The sequence below is a fragment of the Tetranychus urticae genome, chromosome 1 (genome assembly GCF_039701765.1).
Source record: "Tetranychus urticae isolate SD_2017Ah chromosome 1, NJAU_TeUrti_SD_1.0, whole genome shotgun sequence".
NCBI classification, from domain to species: domain Eukaryota; kingdom Metazoa; phylum Arthropoda; class Arachnida; order Trombidiformes; family Tetranychidae; genus Tetranychus; species Tetranychus urticae.
This window is the reverse complement of record NC_142958.1, coordinates 23,839,030-23,856,627: the sequence shown is the minus strand read 5'-3', so window position 1 is coordinate 23,856,627 and position 17,598 is coordinate 23,839,030. Positions and strand designations below refer to the sequence as shown.

General features: G+C 33.8%; 2 protein-coding genes across 2 annotated transcripts in view; both read right to left on the bottom strand.

Moving 5' to 3' along the window:
• The window catches only part of Elk (Eag-like K[+] channel), a 63,365-nt gene extending 61,941 nt beyond the window's left edge, over positions 1–1,424 (bottom strand). Inside the window, exon 1 of the mRNA XM_015929701.3 lies at positions 868–1,424. The gene's annotated coding sequence lies outside the window, so the exon portion shown is untranslated. The remainder of the gene's footprint in view (positions 1–867) is intronic.
• Positions 1,425–6,408: 4,984 nt separating this feature from the next.
• Oseg2 (intraflagellar transport protein Oseg2) lies at positions 6,409–16,060 on the bottom strand. The gene is made up of 6 exons (XM_015929884.3): positions 15,838–16,060; positions 11,298–11,479; positions 11,123–11,225; positions 10,138–11,045; positions 6,581–10,082; positions 6,409–6,502 (listed from the first exon to the last, which is right to left on the bottom strand). The coding sequence occupies exons 1-6, from the start codon at positions 15,961–15,963 to the stop codon at positions 6,413–6,415; spliced, it is 4,911 nt and encodes a 1,636-aa protein (XP_015785370.1). The 5' UTR covers positions 15,964–16,060; the 3' UTR covers positions 6,409–6,412.
• Between the last annotated feature and the right edge of the window lie 1,538 nt (positions 16,061–17,598).

Below are 17,598 nucleotides of genomic sequence, written 5' to 3'. Positions count from 1 at the left end.
TGTTAGCTTGGAATCAATGTTTGAAGCAATCTTTGAATCAACCTTTGAATCAATCTCTACAGTAGTCTTTGGTGGTTGTATTTGGTTTTAAATCAGTCTTTAGGCTTTTCTCATCTAATAACCAATTTGATTGGAGGTAATGGAGATGATGATGGTCAAAGTCTTATCATCATCTTATGGTCAGACATTGAGGATGAGAAAGCAGAAGGATAATGATGGATAAAAAAGGTAAATGAGAGTTGGAGTGAAGTTGAAGATGGCGATGGATTTAATGGGTTTTGGCTATTGAAGGAAGTTGTGATGAACACGGTTCTCAGCATTCTTGTAGCTTCAGTTAGTTGTTGATATCAGATTATCCAGCAAGCAAATGAGCCTTCATCTTATTTCCTATTTATCTCTTCACCATCCTCTTCATCTAATGGTTAAACCTTTTGCTTAATGATGATAACTCTTCATCTTTAATACTCACCATTTTCATTTTGGTTAAATGTTTGGGTCACATTAAAGTAATCAATTTTACCGTTGTTGTGGTGATCATCATGGTCTTCATCATGATAAAAGTCAAGAATAGACTTAAGATGATCAATCTTGAAATCTGATTGATGAGCAAATAAACAAAGGTTCATCTTCATACTCATGAATCTTTACCTGAAAAAAACCTGAACCTTAAATGTGATGTTTGTTTTATATTATTTGTTATTATCATTTTCAAGCAACAACAAAGGTAAAATGCCTTTCATTTCAACCTCATTTTTCATCTTAATCTTATTCTTTTTCTTCCCTTTTCTTCGTTTGTTTTTTTCCTATTAATTGATGATGTTAAATGCTCAGGCAATATGGATTCACATGAAATGAAAAATTACTCACAATTGTTACTTGAAATGCTGGTTCAAGTTGCTTTATGTTGGCTCAATGTTGACTTTATGTTGGCCTTATAAAAAGGTTTGATGTTGGCTTGGTGATGACTTCAATATTGACTTTGAAACTTTACAATTGTTAAACACAAACACACAATTGATTAGATGGTTTCCAATTTGATTATTGTTTCAAAATTCAAACAAATTAAATTGAATGTAACACTTGTCACAGTTATTGAACAAAAAATTGTTTAACTTGTCACTGGGAATGATTTGATTTTTTCAATGAAACAACAAGTTGACAGATTTTGACTTTTCTGGATTCCTAATTTTGATCCTTTTTTTGCGTTTTATTGTAAATCAACTGTTTAAACAGTTTAACAATTATTTAACATTTTAGTTGATCAACTAACAATTTATTTTAATCTTTATTTTCCGGTTTGTGCTTGGTTAAGGTAATGATGGTGATGATGGTAATGATATTATGATGATATTGGTTTCTATGAAATGTTGATACTGAAGATATTACAGCAATTGACTTGGACAACAGCTTTACGAGTGACTGAACAACCAATACAACCTACTGAATACCCTCCAAACTTTTCATCTATTTTATTGTAATATTGTAGTGACATCTACTGAATCACATTCCTGATACACTTTCACTGGTGGCTTATCATGAAATTATTTTCATCTTTTTCTCATTGGAGGATCGATTGTTTTTTGTTGAGTTTTAAAGTCAAAAATTGAAAATTAAATCCATTACTCTTTAGTAATTTGGATATTAATGCTAGAAATCAGTTTAAGATATTAATTTGAGATGAATTGAATATTTTTTAATTATTAAGATTTAAATTTGACGGGTAAAAGGATATCTAAATGCGAAAAGATTTGGTTCAAAGAGTAAAAAGAGTGTTCACTTCAATGGGAAAATTGGCATAAAAAAAGTTAAAAAGTGACCACACGATGACTCTGGCATTGGTCAACCACGTTGATTTGTTTCACTAAATCACATCATTTAACATTGAACTTTTTTATATTTCTAACGAAAGTTATATTTTGAATTCTTTGATTATTTAACATACAATACAGGACGTTTTAGCTAATTTTGCCGTTGTAAATTGGCTATATCTTTGCCCCTGAGTGACCCTGAGGTTAAATATTTTGTTTATATAAATTTAGAACGTATAGTATAGTAACGTATTTAGTTCGTTATAAAACTAAACGACTTTAAACATTTGAGAAAATAGACAAACAAAAGGTGTTTAAATGACTTAAATTTTATTATGATTATAAGGGAAGGAAATTATGAGAAAATGAGAAATTGACATGTAACTGAATTGCTTTATGAAAATTATCAAATTATCTTTTTAAATATTTAAATTAAACATTTCCTTTTTTTGGAGGCTCTATCTCTGGTTCTGGTTCTGGTTGTTCATCATTCAACTCCAATCGTGTGATTTCCACAACTGGTTCTTCCGTGGCTGCAGCTGGGTTTTTGGCATATTCAGAATTAAATTCGCAGATGTAAACAAAAGATTTAGATTTATCCTTCTTGGCTTTCCTGGCTAAAACTCTATATTGATGTTTGTGGTCTGCATCAATAAGATCACTGATTTCAATAGCAAATCCCGATGCTCTCCAACTCTTTTTTGAATTCTTCAAACTTTTCCAATGGGATGGTGCACATTTCATTTAAAAAAAGAGACTGAAATTGATCAAAAGTGAATTCCGATATATTTGCAGGAAGGAAAACATAATTTATGTCTCCTGCATATCGCTCGAATGTTTTAAATTTCAAAGTAGATAAATTTATCTTTTTCTTTCTTTTGACTTGAAAAGTCTTATTGTTAGGACCCACACAATAGAGTTTCTTTCTGAAATCTCCGTGTGAAAATTTTATATTATAATAATTGAAGCTTTTCACCAGATCTTCTTTTTCATAAAACTTAAACTCCTGACATGGAGTATCTTTGGGCACAAAAGAAGTGTAAACTGCAAACAGAAGAAAACACAAAATTACTGGAAAAGAACAAAAAACAATATAATCAAACAAGTTACTCACATGGTTGGACCATCATCATCTATCATGGCTGGATCATCTATCAGTCGATCAGACTCATGTCTTGGCCAAAGGATAATTGCTCGCCATAATAAGTTGCTTGGCAGTAACCATTGGTCTATCGTCGGTAACAAAAGAAGAATGACAAACTTTTGCTACTTTTACACCAATGCTTTCCAGTTGGGTAGTAAATTCCTCTAAATGTCTCGGTTCAACATCCACTTCATCTCCATGGAACATGGCTTTAATGGCCACAAAAACTGAATGATAAACGGTGTCAGGGATCAAAATCCTTTTAACCTCAGGGTCAGAGGTGAGTAGTGGGGCGAACAATGTCGCGACAGAGGAAAATAGACCTTTGTCCATCTCAAACCATCCTCCCGAGTGATGACCGACGATAACATTGGAACTCGATTGGGGTCTAAGACGCACTGACATGGTGAGTAGAAATACTTGTGAGACAATATTTTTGAAAAAACAATAAAAACAATTAGAAATAAAATATGAACACAAATATGAATTTGATGAAAATATTTAAAGAAGATAAGACTTCAACTAGAAATAAATGGTTAGAGAAAAAGAAGAATGGAAAGAGAACAAAACTAGTTATCTATTCAAACTCTAAAATTGTAATGAACAGCTTGAGCAAATTTTCGACACAAATTATTGGTAAGGAAGGATTATGGTCATAATGTGAATCTTGTCTCCTCTTTTGTCTTCAACTCCTGTTTTAATCGTCATTTATCATCATCGTCTGATAAACAGCCTTACTTAACAATAATTTGTCGGTTAAAGTAAACCTGAAAAAGAAAGTTACCCGATCTCGCCTCATATTACACTTGTAAATATCCTTTGGTATTTATAATGTGGTATCAATCAAGAAGCGAAAAGCCGAGGACAAAAAAAGAGGCAAACAAGTGATTAAGATTTTGTCTGCTATTAGACATGTTAGTCCATGCCTCTGTCTTAATTAACCAAACGGGTTAAACAAACAAATGATTCAATTTTTATTCAAGTAAGGAATACTATTAGGCTCATCTTACTTAATTTGAACTTTTGGTTAATGGCATTGCGTGCAGTCACACATGGATACTGTTTGTTCAATCAACCTCTATGGCCAACTTGAGTCCACAACAAACGGCGAAACAGCAATTAGATTTAATTAAATTCGACCATTCAATCCTAAATACTCAATTACCATATTTCAAGGTCAAGGTCAGACAAGGTCATTGCGTTATTTGACCTCTAACTGATATCTGGAAGTCATTTTCTAAGAGTGCAAAAATTTTCAGATTGGTTGATGCTTGTGACATGTTCATAATTTATTTAGGTCAAAAGGTATGAGTGTTTACACATTTTTGTGTTGATCAATTGGTTTTAAGAAGGATACATTTATCTTTCCAACGGTGTGAGATAATAACTCGTAGTAAACATAAACCAATCAAAAAATTTTTGTACTCTTAGAAAATGACCTCCAAAAATCAGTTAGAGGTCAAATAACGCAATGACCTTGTCTGACCTTGACCTTGAAATATGACAATTGAGTATCGCCCAAACCTGCATAAACTAAATATTTAACCTCAGGTTCACTCAGGGGCAAAGATATAGCCAATTTACAACGGTAAAATTAGCTAAAACGCCCTTTACAACCTCAAACATTGATAAAATACATGTAAATGATATACATAATGACTTAAGAAACAGGTTTAATAAGTTATTGAATTTACTAATAAAAATAAGAATCATTCAAAATTTTTTATCATGATTAACATTTTTGACTTATATCTGAACATGGACTCTAAACGATTTTTATCTGAATTTTCAGTGTCTTCTAAGTGTTTGGTTCAAGCTGACAATCAGGTAGGAATAGCTTTGTATCCCTTTTCAAATTTCGCTTGAATGACGCAGAAAGATGTGAGAAATGGCTGAATCCGGTGAATATTCTATATTGCGGGACTTCAAATTCGAGCAAATAATTCTGAGATAAAGAAACTAGTTATTCGTAGTGAGCATTTCCATTCAGATTAACTTCCACCGACTCGTAGAGGTTATAAATTAGTCGTAACTGCAATACCGACACTAAACTTAAAAAGTATTTTGGATCAAAATCAACAACCAGAAGTGGAAGATGAAGACGAAAATTTTATGCACGCTGAGGAAGGATATCTAAATGTAATAAGATTTGGTTACCTTCTGTAAATCGTCAATCAGTTGTTTTCCTTTGTCTTTTACGGGTTTTCACTTGCCTTCATTTTGTTTGCTATTTTTGTTTATTTCATTTCACTTTATTTTATCAATTAAATTAACCTTTTATTATAATAAACTCTTGCTGTGTTTAATTGTGTTTACGATTTGATTACCTTGTTTAAACAACATCAACAAAACGAGAAACATTAACCCTGTACAGTTTATTGGTTTTCCTCACCTTCACTTTTCCTGTGTTTTTGCTTCAATCTTTCTCTTCAACATGTGACATTGATCTTTTCACATTGCCTATTCAATTCATGATCTTTTATTCAATCGACGATCTTCTTATAATCTTTCATTAAAAGATTTTTGTTGAAGATTTCAAAAAATCTAACTAAATTATGATTTGTTTCAAATGTTTAACCTCTGTTACCTGAAGCTTTATTTTCAATGATGATGATCTTATGAATATTTAAACAGTGAAAACAACTAAATACTAACTTGGCTAATCTATCTGTTTATTTGGTGTCTTTCATCAGCTCGTCCAAGTCACGTATCAATAGACAACAATGGCTCTATTTAGATATGTATTTTTGGTTTATTTGGAGTCATCAATTGGAGTATTAGACAGTGATTGAGAGGAGACAAAGCTCACTGAACATTTTATGGTTACACGTAAAGGATGAAGAACGTCAATTTACAAAACAAATACAATAACTCGAGAGAATCATTCAACCTCTGAGTTTAGTTGGTTACAATACATTAAGATCTTTTTGAGACTTTCGTCCTTTTGGTTCAATTGCTTTCAACATGAGGATCGAGAACATACAAGTACCGGCTGAAATCGCCATGTCATGATCTTTTATTCAATCGATGATCTTCTTATAATCTTTCATTTCGGGATTTTTGTTGCAGATTTCAAAGTTCTAACTTATGGTTGCTTTATTTGGACTTGCTAAAAAATCTTTCTAATTTACTTGTTTTTTGATCATTGTTCATCCCAAAGAGTAATACTAGTTGTATTACTCTTTGGTTCATCCTAGCTGTACTGTTCATTTGACGAGGAGCCAATTTATATGATCAGAAAAGCTTTCGATCCATTATAAACCTTTCAAAGTTTATTTGAATAAAATTTTGAAGGTTAGTTGAAACCAAATGATTGCAAGTTAATGAAAAATCGGGGCACAGTTAAAGACTTTCATTTTGAATCAATTAAGAAATTGATTATTCTCTAAATTGAGCATATCACCAAGAAAAACAATACAATATACAATGTTTACAACAGCTGATAATAACTGACAACTTTTTACTGAAACGTGAATCGAGCAACAGTTGCATTTCCACAGAGCTTTCCAATGAAAAGAAGTATCTCTTTCAACTCATCACTCCCTGAAACCTGTGAATAGAGTAAAATGAAAACAATTAACAACAATTAATAAATGTGTAATAAAATTGTTGTGTTCAATATATTTACCTTGGTAATCATTAGTAACTTGTTCCAATCATCTTTATTGGCTGCATATTTGTTGGGTTTCAATTCAAGAATCTTGTGCTTATGAACTGGATATCCAGTAACTAGACAAGGTAAACATCTAGTTCCATCTGTATTGACCAATGAAGCTTCATAAACATTACCCCAATATGGATCAACTGGAAGATTATGAGAAATCTTGGAATCCATTGAAACTTGAAGAATCCAGCTTTTAACGTCTTCTATTAGATTAGGCTGACCCTCAATAGAGTATGGTGTTGATGGTAAAGGAACCTCTGATGGAATGTCAGTCGCTTCAAAATCAGAATGATCAACATTAACATCACCCTCTTCAATGGCATCAATCAAATCAAGAAAATGGTTCCAAAAAATGAAAGCCATATCTAGACGTCCATTCTCCTTAGCAGCCAATCCAGCTTCGTAAAAAAATTTATCAACCCGAAGGACATCAGTATAACGGACAAGTGAAACAGTCAATTTACAGAGTAAATCAGAGACTCCATTAAAATCGGCCAAATTTGTCAGCGCTCGACGTAAAACCAAATAATGTGTAATCAATAGATATTTATCAATAGAGGCATCATCAGCTGTTCCATTGGATGTTGAAAGATGACTTGACAACGCATTGCGAAGATTTTTCCAGGTTGAACTGTCTGGTTCATCGGGCAATTCAAAGGCCATCAAATCATTGGCTATTCGGATTAAAAGAGTTCTGCTTTCGGGTGTTGCCAATACAACGGGATACTTATTGATTAACCTAACTGCCTCATCAAATGACTTTTTACCAACCAACTGGGAAACTAAAAGTAAACAATATCGGACAATATTTTCCTTATCGTTAGCAGCTTCAGCCGCTTCCAAATCAGATTTTAAATCTCGCTTGTAAGACTCAGAAGGTGTTATTGGTACAGATATGCTGCCTGATCGGGAAGTTGCTGGAGAACCTCTGGATGCAACTGAACCACGAAGTCTTGAACCATTTGTTGAACCCGATTCAACCGAGCGAAAGTCGGCCATAGATGCTGATGAACGATTACCAGATAAAATCATGTCACGCTTAACTGAATCGATTAAAACTGGTGAATATTGTTCACAAACTCGCAAAGCTTCGTCCCACATTTCCATGTCTTTGTACATTTTGACAGCCAACTCAATTCGACCAGCTCTTAACAACAATGACTCGGCTTTCATCATTGTTTCAATTGATGTTCCTCCCGGTCGTTCCAATAAGCTTTTAGATTCAGCAACAAGAACACCAGAAACGACGTTTTCATCTTTAACATATTGCTCAGCAACCCTTAAAGCATCTGAAAATGATTTGGCATGAAGATACATTAAAACGGCTTCTCTTGGTTTATTGGCAGCCAAGAAAAGAGCTTCAGCTTCATCGTATCGACCTTCATCTTCCAACCATAAAGCGTACTTTAGGCGAACATCAGTTAATTTGTGTTTCATTTCAGGACCAGCATTAGTTACCAAGGAAATGGCAAACTCAAATGCATTACATTCAACAGCATAATCAATGACTTGGTTGAGTAAACCAAATCTTGTCAATAGTTTAACAGCAGACTCGGAATCTGATAGGCTTTTAGCCCATAAAAAGGCAACTTGCTTGGCAGGAACAGCTCCACCATAAGATCGAGCCACTCTGTAAGCGTCTTCCCATTTATTGGCATTTTTATACATTCTAACAGCGTTTTTCCATTCACCTGCAGCAACATAATGCCCTTCAGCTTGAGCATGTAACCCTTCATTTTCCAGCTCTTTGGCTAAATGCAGATGAGTATCGTTAAGAAGATCTGGATGATACTGTTTAACCAATCTAATCATTGAATCATATTGACGCGCTGCTTTGTACATGGATATGGCTGAGTCGACATCATCACATGTAATGTAGATTCGTTCAGCTTCTCGGTATTTGCCTTCTCCTTCCATTGATCGAGCAATATTTTCATACATTTCACGAGCTGCTTCCCCTGACATATAATTTTTAGCTAATCGGTACGCTCTGCTGAATTGTCCAGCTTTATTAAGCAATGAAACGGCCTCTTCAATCAATCCACAGGTTAAATATATTTCTTGAGCGGCGTCAATTTGCCCACTAGATGCATAATGTTCAGCAATAGAGCGACCAAGCTCAGATGGAATCACATCTAAGCTGGGAACAATCTCGGCCGCCTTTTCAAATTGACCAGCTTCAACAGCAGCTTTCAGCGCTTTATCATTCTGTCCAGCTTCAATGTAGTGATTAATAGCTCCAGCTGGGTCTCGAGCTGAATTCATCAGCCAATCTCCATATTTGGCTTCAAGATTAACAACTTCTTCGGGAAATTCACGACGAGCCAAGTCGATTGCTCGACCAAAACAATTTCCAGTAAGATAAAGTTCATATGCAGCATTAGGATCAGAAAGTGGTGCCATTTCACACAATCGTCCAGCCTCTTCATAAAATTGAGCATCCTTAAGTTCAGCAACCAGTTCTTCGAGGAGATTTCGCTTGATATTTAATGGTTTTTTGACTGCCATATCAAACAATAAAGCAGCAGCTTGAAAAGGCCAGCCTGATCTTAAATAGAGTTTAATGGCCTCTTCATAGTGGCCTTTCTTTTCCATTAAACGACCAGCTTCAGCTTGTTGATCAGTTTCACTGAGATAATCGAGGTAACGAGTCTCTAACGAGTCTTTAACATCGATTCGACCCATCCTGGCGGCCAATTCAATAGCTTTATCCCACTTGTGTAAAGTTACGTATGTTTCAATCACATCATCAAAGTTGTTTGATTCAAAGTTACTCCAGTCACCTTCAAGTAAAGCGAGTTTACTTTGATTATCAAAACATTGACGGAAAAATGAGGCTCGAGTGACATCACCAATTGCTGCATAGGCTCGTTCAGCGACTGAAATGTCAGAAGATTGAAGAGCAACGTTGGCTAATTGTTTCCACATTGCTTCAGATTCAGGAGATAATTCACAGGTTTCAAGAAAAGACATTGCTCGCCGTAAATCACCATCTTCAAGTGCTGTATCAAATTCAAGCAGCACATCGTCTAATATAATGTCAGGAATGTTGCCAGTAAAGGTCACCCTTGAAAGTCCACCTTCTCTCTCAATCGACATTACTTCAGCTTTTGAATCACCAGGAATATCGTGAATAACCGGACGACTGAAGTCGTACCAAACATATACTTTATCTCTTGCCTGAGCGACAACAACATCACTTCCAGGAACCCATTGAACAAAGCCACAGAAATTGAGCAAAACGGTCGACTCTTGGGCAAGAATGTCGAGTAAATGAAGTCGAAGTTGTTTATCTCGAAAGAGTAAACGTTTGGTAGTCTCGTTCAACTCCAACCAATCAATTTTATCTTCATGTGACCAAGTACAAATTTGTAGGCCTGAGATCAAGTCAACAATAGCAATTGTCTTCAAGTCAAGAAGATAGGCTAACACTTTGGCTCCTGACTTTCGTTCATTGAGACGAACACTGTTGGATAAAAGAATTAGATTTTGCTTGAATTGGTGTTTATACGTCAACTTACCTCATTAAATGAGGATTAACATGATCAGTTCTAACTGATGCTAATAGCTGATTTACGCCAAGCTCAACAATAAATAACTCGCCAGCAGCATAAATTAGAGCCACATTTTCATAGTCAAAAGAAAATTTAAACCCACTGTTTGTTAGTCCAGGCCATTCAATTTCAGATGATTTGGATGTCGTCCCTAAAGTAGCCAATATTAGGCTGCCTGAAGTCCAAACAACAGCATAAGAATCTCTTATTATTCTGACATCACGAATCTCATGGTCGGATCTAAATACGTTTGTCAGTCCATTGTCTAAATTTTTAAACACAATTTGACTCAATCCAACATAATTTACTTCAAATTTATCACCAATAAGCTTCTTCTTCCATTGAGATGTGAATAAATCAACTGAACCAGTAACAGAACCAATCAACATTCTGGTTCCATCTTTGGTTATGTAGGCTGCGGTAATCAAATGAGTCCCAGCTAATTGTATAGTTTGATTTAAACGCCAAAGATGAGATTCAAGATTAAACATAACCATTTTATCAGTGGATGTTAGTAAAACTGAGTTTCCTGAAGGAAAGGCTGAAGCACAAGTCAGTTCAGAGCCAAACTCGATGATTTGTTTATTGGTAACATTGCGTGAAGGATAACCAGATGTCAAATGAAAGGCAATTTTACCATCACAACCAGCGGCAACAATATAACCAGAATGGGTTAGTGTTAATCCAAAGGGTGGACAGGAATGACTAGCTATTTGGTAGCCACCAGATTCACGAGAACCAATTGTTGATGTGAAAATGGATCCATTGAGAAAACCAGCGACAATTGTATCTCCAGATATTGATAAAGAAATGACCATAGAGTTTGTTGATATCAAAGTGGACATTCGATTTGAATTGTTGGGTATCAATTTAACCTGTGAAAAGTAAACAATTGAAATCAATCTTTTTTGTCTAAACTGTTTGTCACATGAAGATGGTTTTGATTACAAACCTTGCCTTCAGCAATTCCAAATGTAATTCCTGAAGTGTGCCATTGTAGACATGTAACTGGACTTTGAAGTAAATACCGTCCAACAATTGATTTCTTGTCTTCCCTGGAAAGAATCAAGAAGCATATTAAAAGGATAGAAATAAAAATAACACAACAATTACAACATGACAATTACCATGAATCTCCTAGACGGTAAACGTAAATAACACAATCAGTTTGACCAATAGCGAGCTTGGTTGAATCAGGGGAAAAGCTGAGTCCTTTAACGACAAATGATTTTTTGGAAAAGCTTTTCTCGACTGATCTTAAAGTGAATTTATCTTTTCTTTCAAAAGTTGATCCATCGAATAAGTTGATCTAAAGGTGAAAATAGAAAAAAATATTAACACTGTTATCATGTTTTACTGGGTAATTTTTTCTGGTGTAACTTTTGAAGGTAAACCAGAAATGCACTTATTCCGCGAAATCAAATTTTCTGATTTTTGTAAAACAAATCATTTCGATTTTGGTTAAACCGATCTCTTTCTGTGACCGTAAAAGTAAGAGAACTGAAGCTCATTTTTCATCGACTCATGTGTAAACATGGTTGTTACTAAAAAGACGCAATTCGCACAATTATCACATTTATACGCAAATCGACACAAATAAGCAAAAACGGGCAAAGTTAATTTCTTTCAAATTTAGACTCTGTTGGTTTGTAGGGACACAAAACTGAATCCACTTGTGCCACTCAAAAGTTTTTCTGGTTAATTGTTTCCGAGAAAATCGAGTTCAAAGTTTGAACTTCGATCGCTTTTTATAAAACTAGAGAAGAAGATTTTTCCATGAAACTTATTTAACTGATTTAACTTTTGATGATCAACCAGAAAAATGTACTTATTTTTAGAAATAGAACTTTTCTTTCTCTGTAAAAAAATTAGTTCGATATTCAGTTAAATCGATCGTTTTCTGTGACCGTAAGGGTTGGCAAGCTAAAGCTTATTATTTGTCCATGAAAACTATTAGTTAACATTATGGATTGAATACTTTTCTTGATTTATCAACAGTTCATTTGATTTTAGCCATTAACCTAAAACTTTGAACTTCGATATTTCGAGAATGGCATCACTTGCAACCATCATTCTTTCACCAATTTATTCATTTACATTCATTAATAATTCAATTCACTTTGATAACTTTCCATTAGCCTATTTGGGTTATGATATTTGGGCTTCAAATGTACGAGAAACAACTTATGCGACCAAATAAACTCATCTTAACTCATATCTTGCTAAATAAACCAATTTTCTGGTTAAACTTGCCATAGAAATGCAAAGATTGATGCCAAAGACTCGAGCAATTGAATTAAAAGTTGAAACTTAGTGGGATTTGTAGGGAAATTAAAACTGATCCTATTGGTACTATTAAGGAGTTCATCTAATGGACAGTTTTCTAGAAAATCGAGGTCAAAGTTGAAACTTCGATCGCCTTTTATTCAATTATGGAAGCAGATTTTTCGATGAAACTCATTTACCTCACGTATTTTTTGATGACCAACCAGAAAATGCAATTACTCCGAAAAACAAAATTTTCTTTTTTACGTAAAACAGATAAGTTCGATTTTTAGCTAAACCGACCACATTCTATGGCCGTAAGTCTTAGAGAGCTGAAACTTATTATTTGTTGCTGAAATTTGTTGGCACACATCGACGATAAAACACTTTTTTCAATTCATCGATAGTTCTCTTGATTTTGGCCATTGGTCTCAGAACTTTTTGCCTCAATATTTCGTGAATGGCATTTCCTACCATCATCATTCTTTCACCAATTTAGTCCTTTACTAATTAATAAATCAATACAATTCAATAACTTTCCATAAGCTCATTGCGGTTATGATATTTTGGCTTTAAATGTACGAGCAACAACTTATTCAACTAACTAGACTCATATTAACTCATATCTTGCTAAATAAACCAATTTTCTGGTTAAGCTTGCCAAAGAAATGCAAAGAGTGATGCCAAAGGCTCGAACATTTGAGTAAAAAGTTAAGATTTGGTGGGATTTGTCGGGACATAAAAACTGCTCCCAATGGAACTATTTAAGAATTCATCCGATGGACAGTTTTCGATAAAATCGAGGTCAAAGTTGAAACTTCGATCGCCTTTTCTTCAGCTATGGAACAAGATTTTTTCACAAAACTTATTTAACTGATGTATCTTTTGATGAAAAATCATAAAATGGTCTTGTTTAGAAAAATAACATTTTCTGTCTTTGAATAATTAGATGTCTTCGATTGCCAGTTAAACCGATCGAATGCAATGGCCGTAAGTGTTAGAGAGCTGAAACTTATTTTTTGTCCATGAAATACGTTAGCTCACGTCATGAATTGATCTCATTTAAGAGTTTAACAATAGTTCTCTTGTTTTTGACCATTGGCCATAAAACTTTCTGCCTCGATATTTCGAGAATGCCATTTCCTGCATTCATCATTCTTTCACCAATTTAGTCCTTTACTAATTAATAACTTAATTCAACTTAATAAATTTCTATTAGCGCATTTGGATCATGATATTTATATTGTAAATGGATGAGTAACAGCTTATTCAACAAACTAAGCTCATAATAACCAATATCTTGGTAAAATAACCAACTTTCTGGTTAAACTTACAAATGAATCGCAAAAAGAGCTGCCAAAGGCTCGAACATTTGAGTAAAAAGTTGATACTTAGTTGGATTTGTCAGGACATAAAAACTGAATCCATTGGCGCTATTAGATAATTCAACTGATCTACAGTTTTCAAGAAAATCGAGGTCAAAGTTAAAGCTTCGATCGCCTTTTTGCCAGCTATGGAAGAAGATTTTTTCATAAATCTTATTTTATATCATCTATCTTTTGATTAGCAACCAGAAAATGGTCTTTTTTAAGAAATAAAATTTTCTGCCTCTGTAAAACAGATGAACTTTAATTTTCGAATAAACCGACTGCGTTCTGTGACCGTAAGTGTCAGAGAGCTGAAACTTATCATTTGTTGATAAAATTTGTTGGCACATCTGACCAACCGAATCCTTTTTTCAATTTAGCAACAGTTCTCTTGATTTTGACCATTAAATCGAAAACTTTGAACTTCTATTTTTCGAGATTAGTATTACCTACAATCATTATTCTTTGCCTGAACATTAGATTTCATTATGGGCTATAATATAGTGAAATTTAAGATCATTCAAGATTCAACATAAAAAGGAATAGCATTTTAATACTTATGCTGTCAGCTTTGATACTTGATTTATAAAAGTAAATGTTTATGCCAACCCAAATGTTATGCATTAATATTAGAATGAAGGATTTTGATTATTAAATGCATAAGCTCAGATTTTCTTCGGTATTCAATCATATTATGTTAAAGCCGATGCGAAAATCTAATATTTAGTCAGAGAATGATGATTGTAGGTGATACCATTTTCGAAATATCGAGGCCTAAAGTTTTCGATTCAATGGTCAACTGTCAATGCGTTGAAAAAAGGGTTCTATCATCGATGTGTGGCAACGAATTTTATCAACAAATAATAAGTTTAAGCCCTCTAACTCTCACCCTCACTGAATGCGATCGGTTCAACTGGCAATCGAATTCATCGATTTGTTCAGAAACAGAAAACTTTGTTTCTCAAAGTAAGTGATTATTAATAACTGGTTAAACTTGCAGACGAAATACAAAGAATGCTGCAAAAGGCTCAACATTTGTTTTAAGAGTTGAGACTTTGTATGTTTGTAGGGACATAGGAACTGAGACCATTGGTGCTATTAAATAGTGCATCCGATGGACTGTTTTATAGAAAATCGAGGTCAAAGTTGATTTTGATTAGCAAACAGAACTTGATGGTCAACAAATCTGACCGTCTTTTGTCTTCTCAATCATCAATTGCTGTTGTTACCATTGGTGTCATTGCTGGTTAAGGATAATCCCATTTTTCCTAAAGCAAACCCAACAAAATCCTGTTCCAGCTTTAACTCATTGGCTCACCGTTCATCTCTTTTTGGCTGTTTTGTTTTAATTTATGGCCAAACTGTAATTGATTTTCATCTTGGATCAAAACGAGGAATTGATTCTCAAGCTAACATTTTAGTTATAATTTGTGTGCAAGCAAATACATAATGAATTTCATTTTTTACTCATAAACAACGAACCACTGAAACACACTCATGGACACTATCTTACTCTCTTATGAATCAACGGATTTTTCGTCAAAATCTCAGCACAATTGGTTTGGTCTTTGACCATTTTTTCATTTTCTAATTTCTTCAAAATTCATTTGGAACCTAATTCTGGTTTCTTGTCTAGTCTACAAACCAATTATTCATTCCTTTTGAATGGCAAGATTTGTCTTCAAATACTTTCCTTTTTAATTGTCTGCTTGATCTAGTGAATGATGTGAATGAAGACACTTTGATGAATGCCCGATACAACATTCAAATAATAATATAAATTATTTGCAGTTTAAAAAACGTTAAATACATTTTTTTGGATAAATTCATCAACAAATTTTCATGAAAAGCCCATAAAACACTCAACTTGAATCAACTTGACTCAATCTCTCACGTACATTCACTGGCACACACACAAACACTTGGACACAATACAATTTAATCAATTACGGACTCAATTATACTAAAGTCAACAACTTTGATTGTGTATATACTTTGATATGAGTCTAATGACAAACACTGGAAAATTATTTACCTGGTTACTTGATGACAAGCATACAGCAATTTTAGATCCATTTGGTGACCAAGAAATGAGCTCGACTCGGGATAAAATATTAGTCAAATCAGGTGCCAAGAGACTTCTATCATGTTTTATTTTCATGTTTCACCAATTGGTTAACAATCAAAAATAAGTTGATCACCAAGTTGCAAATGATTACCAATTAAACTATCAAAAATTTACCATGAACATTTTCAATAAGATATGATAACGTACACAAATGTTACCATAGCAATGAACCAAAAATGATCAATTAATGTTAATATTGATTTCTGTCTCGAAAATTTTCGAAAGGCTAACTTGGCTAATTCAAATCTTGTTAGGTGACATTATTTCTTGATTATTTTATTTCAAGATTTAAATTTGACGGGTAAAAGGATATCTAAATGTAATAAGATTTGGTTACCTTCGGTAAATCGTCAATCAGTTGTTTTCCTTTGTCTTTTACGGGTTTTCACTTGCCTTCATTTTGTTTGCTATTTTTGTTTATTTCATTTCACTTTATTTTATCAATTAAATTAACCTTTTATTATAATAAACTCTTGCTGTGCTTAATTGTGTTTACGATTTGATTACCTTGTTTAAACAACATCAACAAAACGAGAAACATTAACCCTGTACAGTTTATTGGGTTTCCTCACCTTCACTTTTCCTGTGTTTTTGCTTCAATCTTTCTCTTCAACATGTGACATTGATCTTTTCACATTGCCTATTCAATTCATGATCTTTTATTCAATCGACGATCTTCTTATAATCTTTCATTTCGGGATTTTTGTTGAAGATTTCAAAAAATCTAACTAAATTATGATTTGTTTCAAATCTTTCACCTCTGTTACCTGAAGCTTTATTTTCAATGATGACGAATCTTATGAATATTTAAACAGTGAAAACAACTAAATACTAACTTGGTTAATCTACCTGTTTTTTGGTGTCTTTAATCAAATCGTCCAAGTCATGTATCAATAGACAACAATGGTTCTATTTAGATATGTATTTTTGGTTTATTTGGAGTCATCAATTGGAGTATTAGACAGTGATTGAGAGGAGACAAAGCTCACTGAACATTTTATGGTTACACGTAAAGGATGAAGAACGTCAATTTACAAAACAAATACAATAACTCGAGAGAATCATTCAACCTCTGAGTTTAGTTGGTTACAATACATTAAGATCTTTTTGAGACTTTCGTCCTTTTGGTTCAATTGCTTTCAACATGAGGATTGAGAACATACAAGTACCGGCTGAAATTGCCATGTCATAAATTTCATCCATTGTTTTGGCAAGCTGTGGTAGATCATTGGCAACCATTGATTCCAGTCCCATGTCAGTCTCCATCTTGATCCAATATTCAATCAAAGTACACAAAACAGCTGGTTATCCGCACAAAATGTGAGCTCTGGTAAATCAGTTTTCTGTCAATACCCTGGCTAACGGAAAAACAATGATGGAATTGGCAGTCGATTCAAAATGAAATGACCTGAAGATGGAGTCGAGCAATTTTAATAACAAATATGAAAAAGACACAAAATATCAGATTAACAGATTGGGCAAATACCTCTGGTCGATAATGAAAACAACACAGAAGACAAAAATGTTGATGTTAGCCTCTAAAGAAGACCAAAAACGAAACTTGGACCCACAATCAATTGATCTTACTGGTTCGGCTTTTGACTAACGTATGCTGACTTTATTCAGTACCTTTTTCGGTATTATTATCCTCTTCTTACATTATTTAAT

Bases quoted from the DNA above. Each gene is read 5' to 3' on its own strand.
- Oseg2 (XM_015929884.3), bottom strand. From the start codon at position 15,963: ATGAAAATAAAACATGATAGAAGTCTCTTGGCACCTGATTTGACTAAT. The intron at 11,226-11,297 runs GTAATTGTCATG...GATTCTTTCCAG, and splicing joins TACCGTCTAGGAGATTCATG to GGAAGACAAGAAATCAATTG. The intron at 11,046-11,122 runs GTTTGTAATCAA...TACTTTTCACAG, and splicing joins TTGGAATTGCTGAAGGCAAG to GTTAAATTGATACCCAACAA.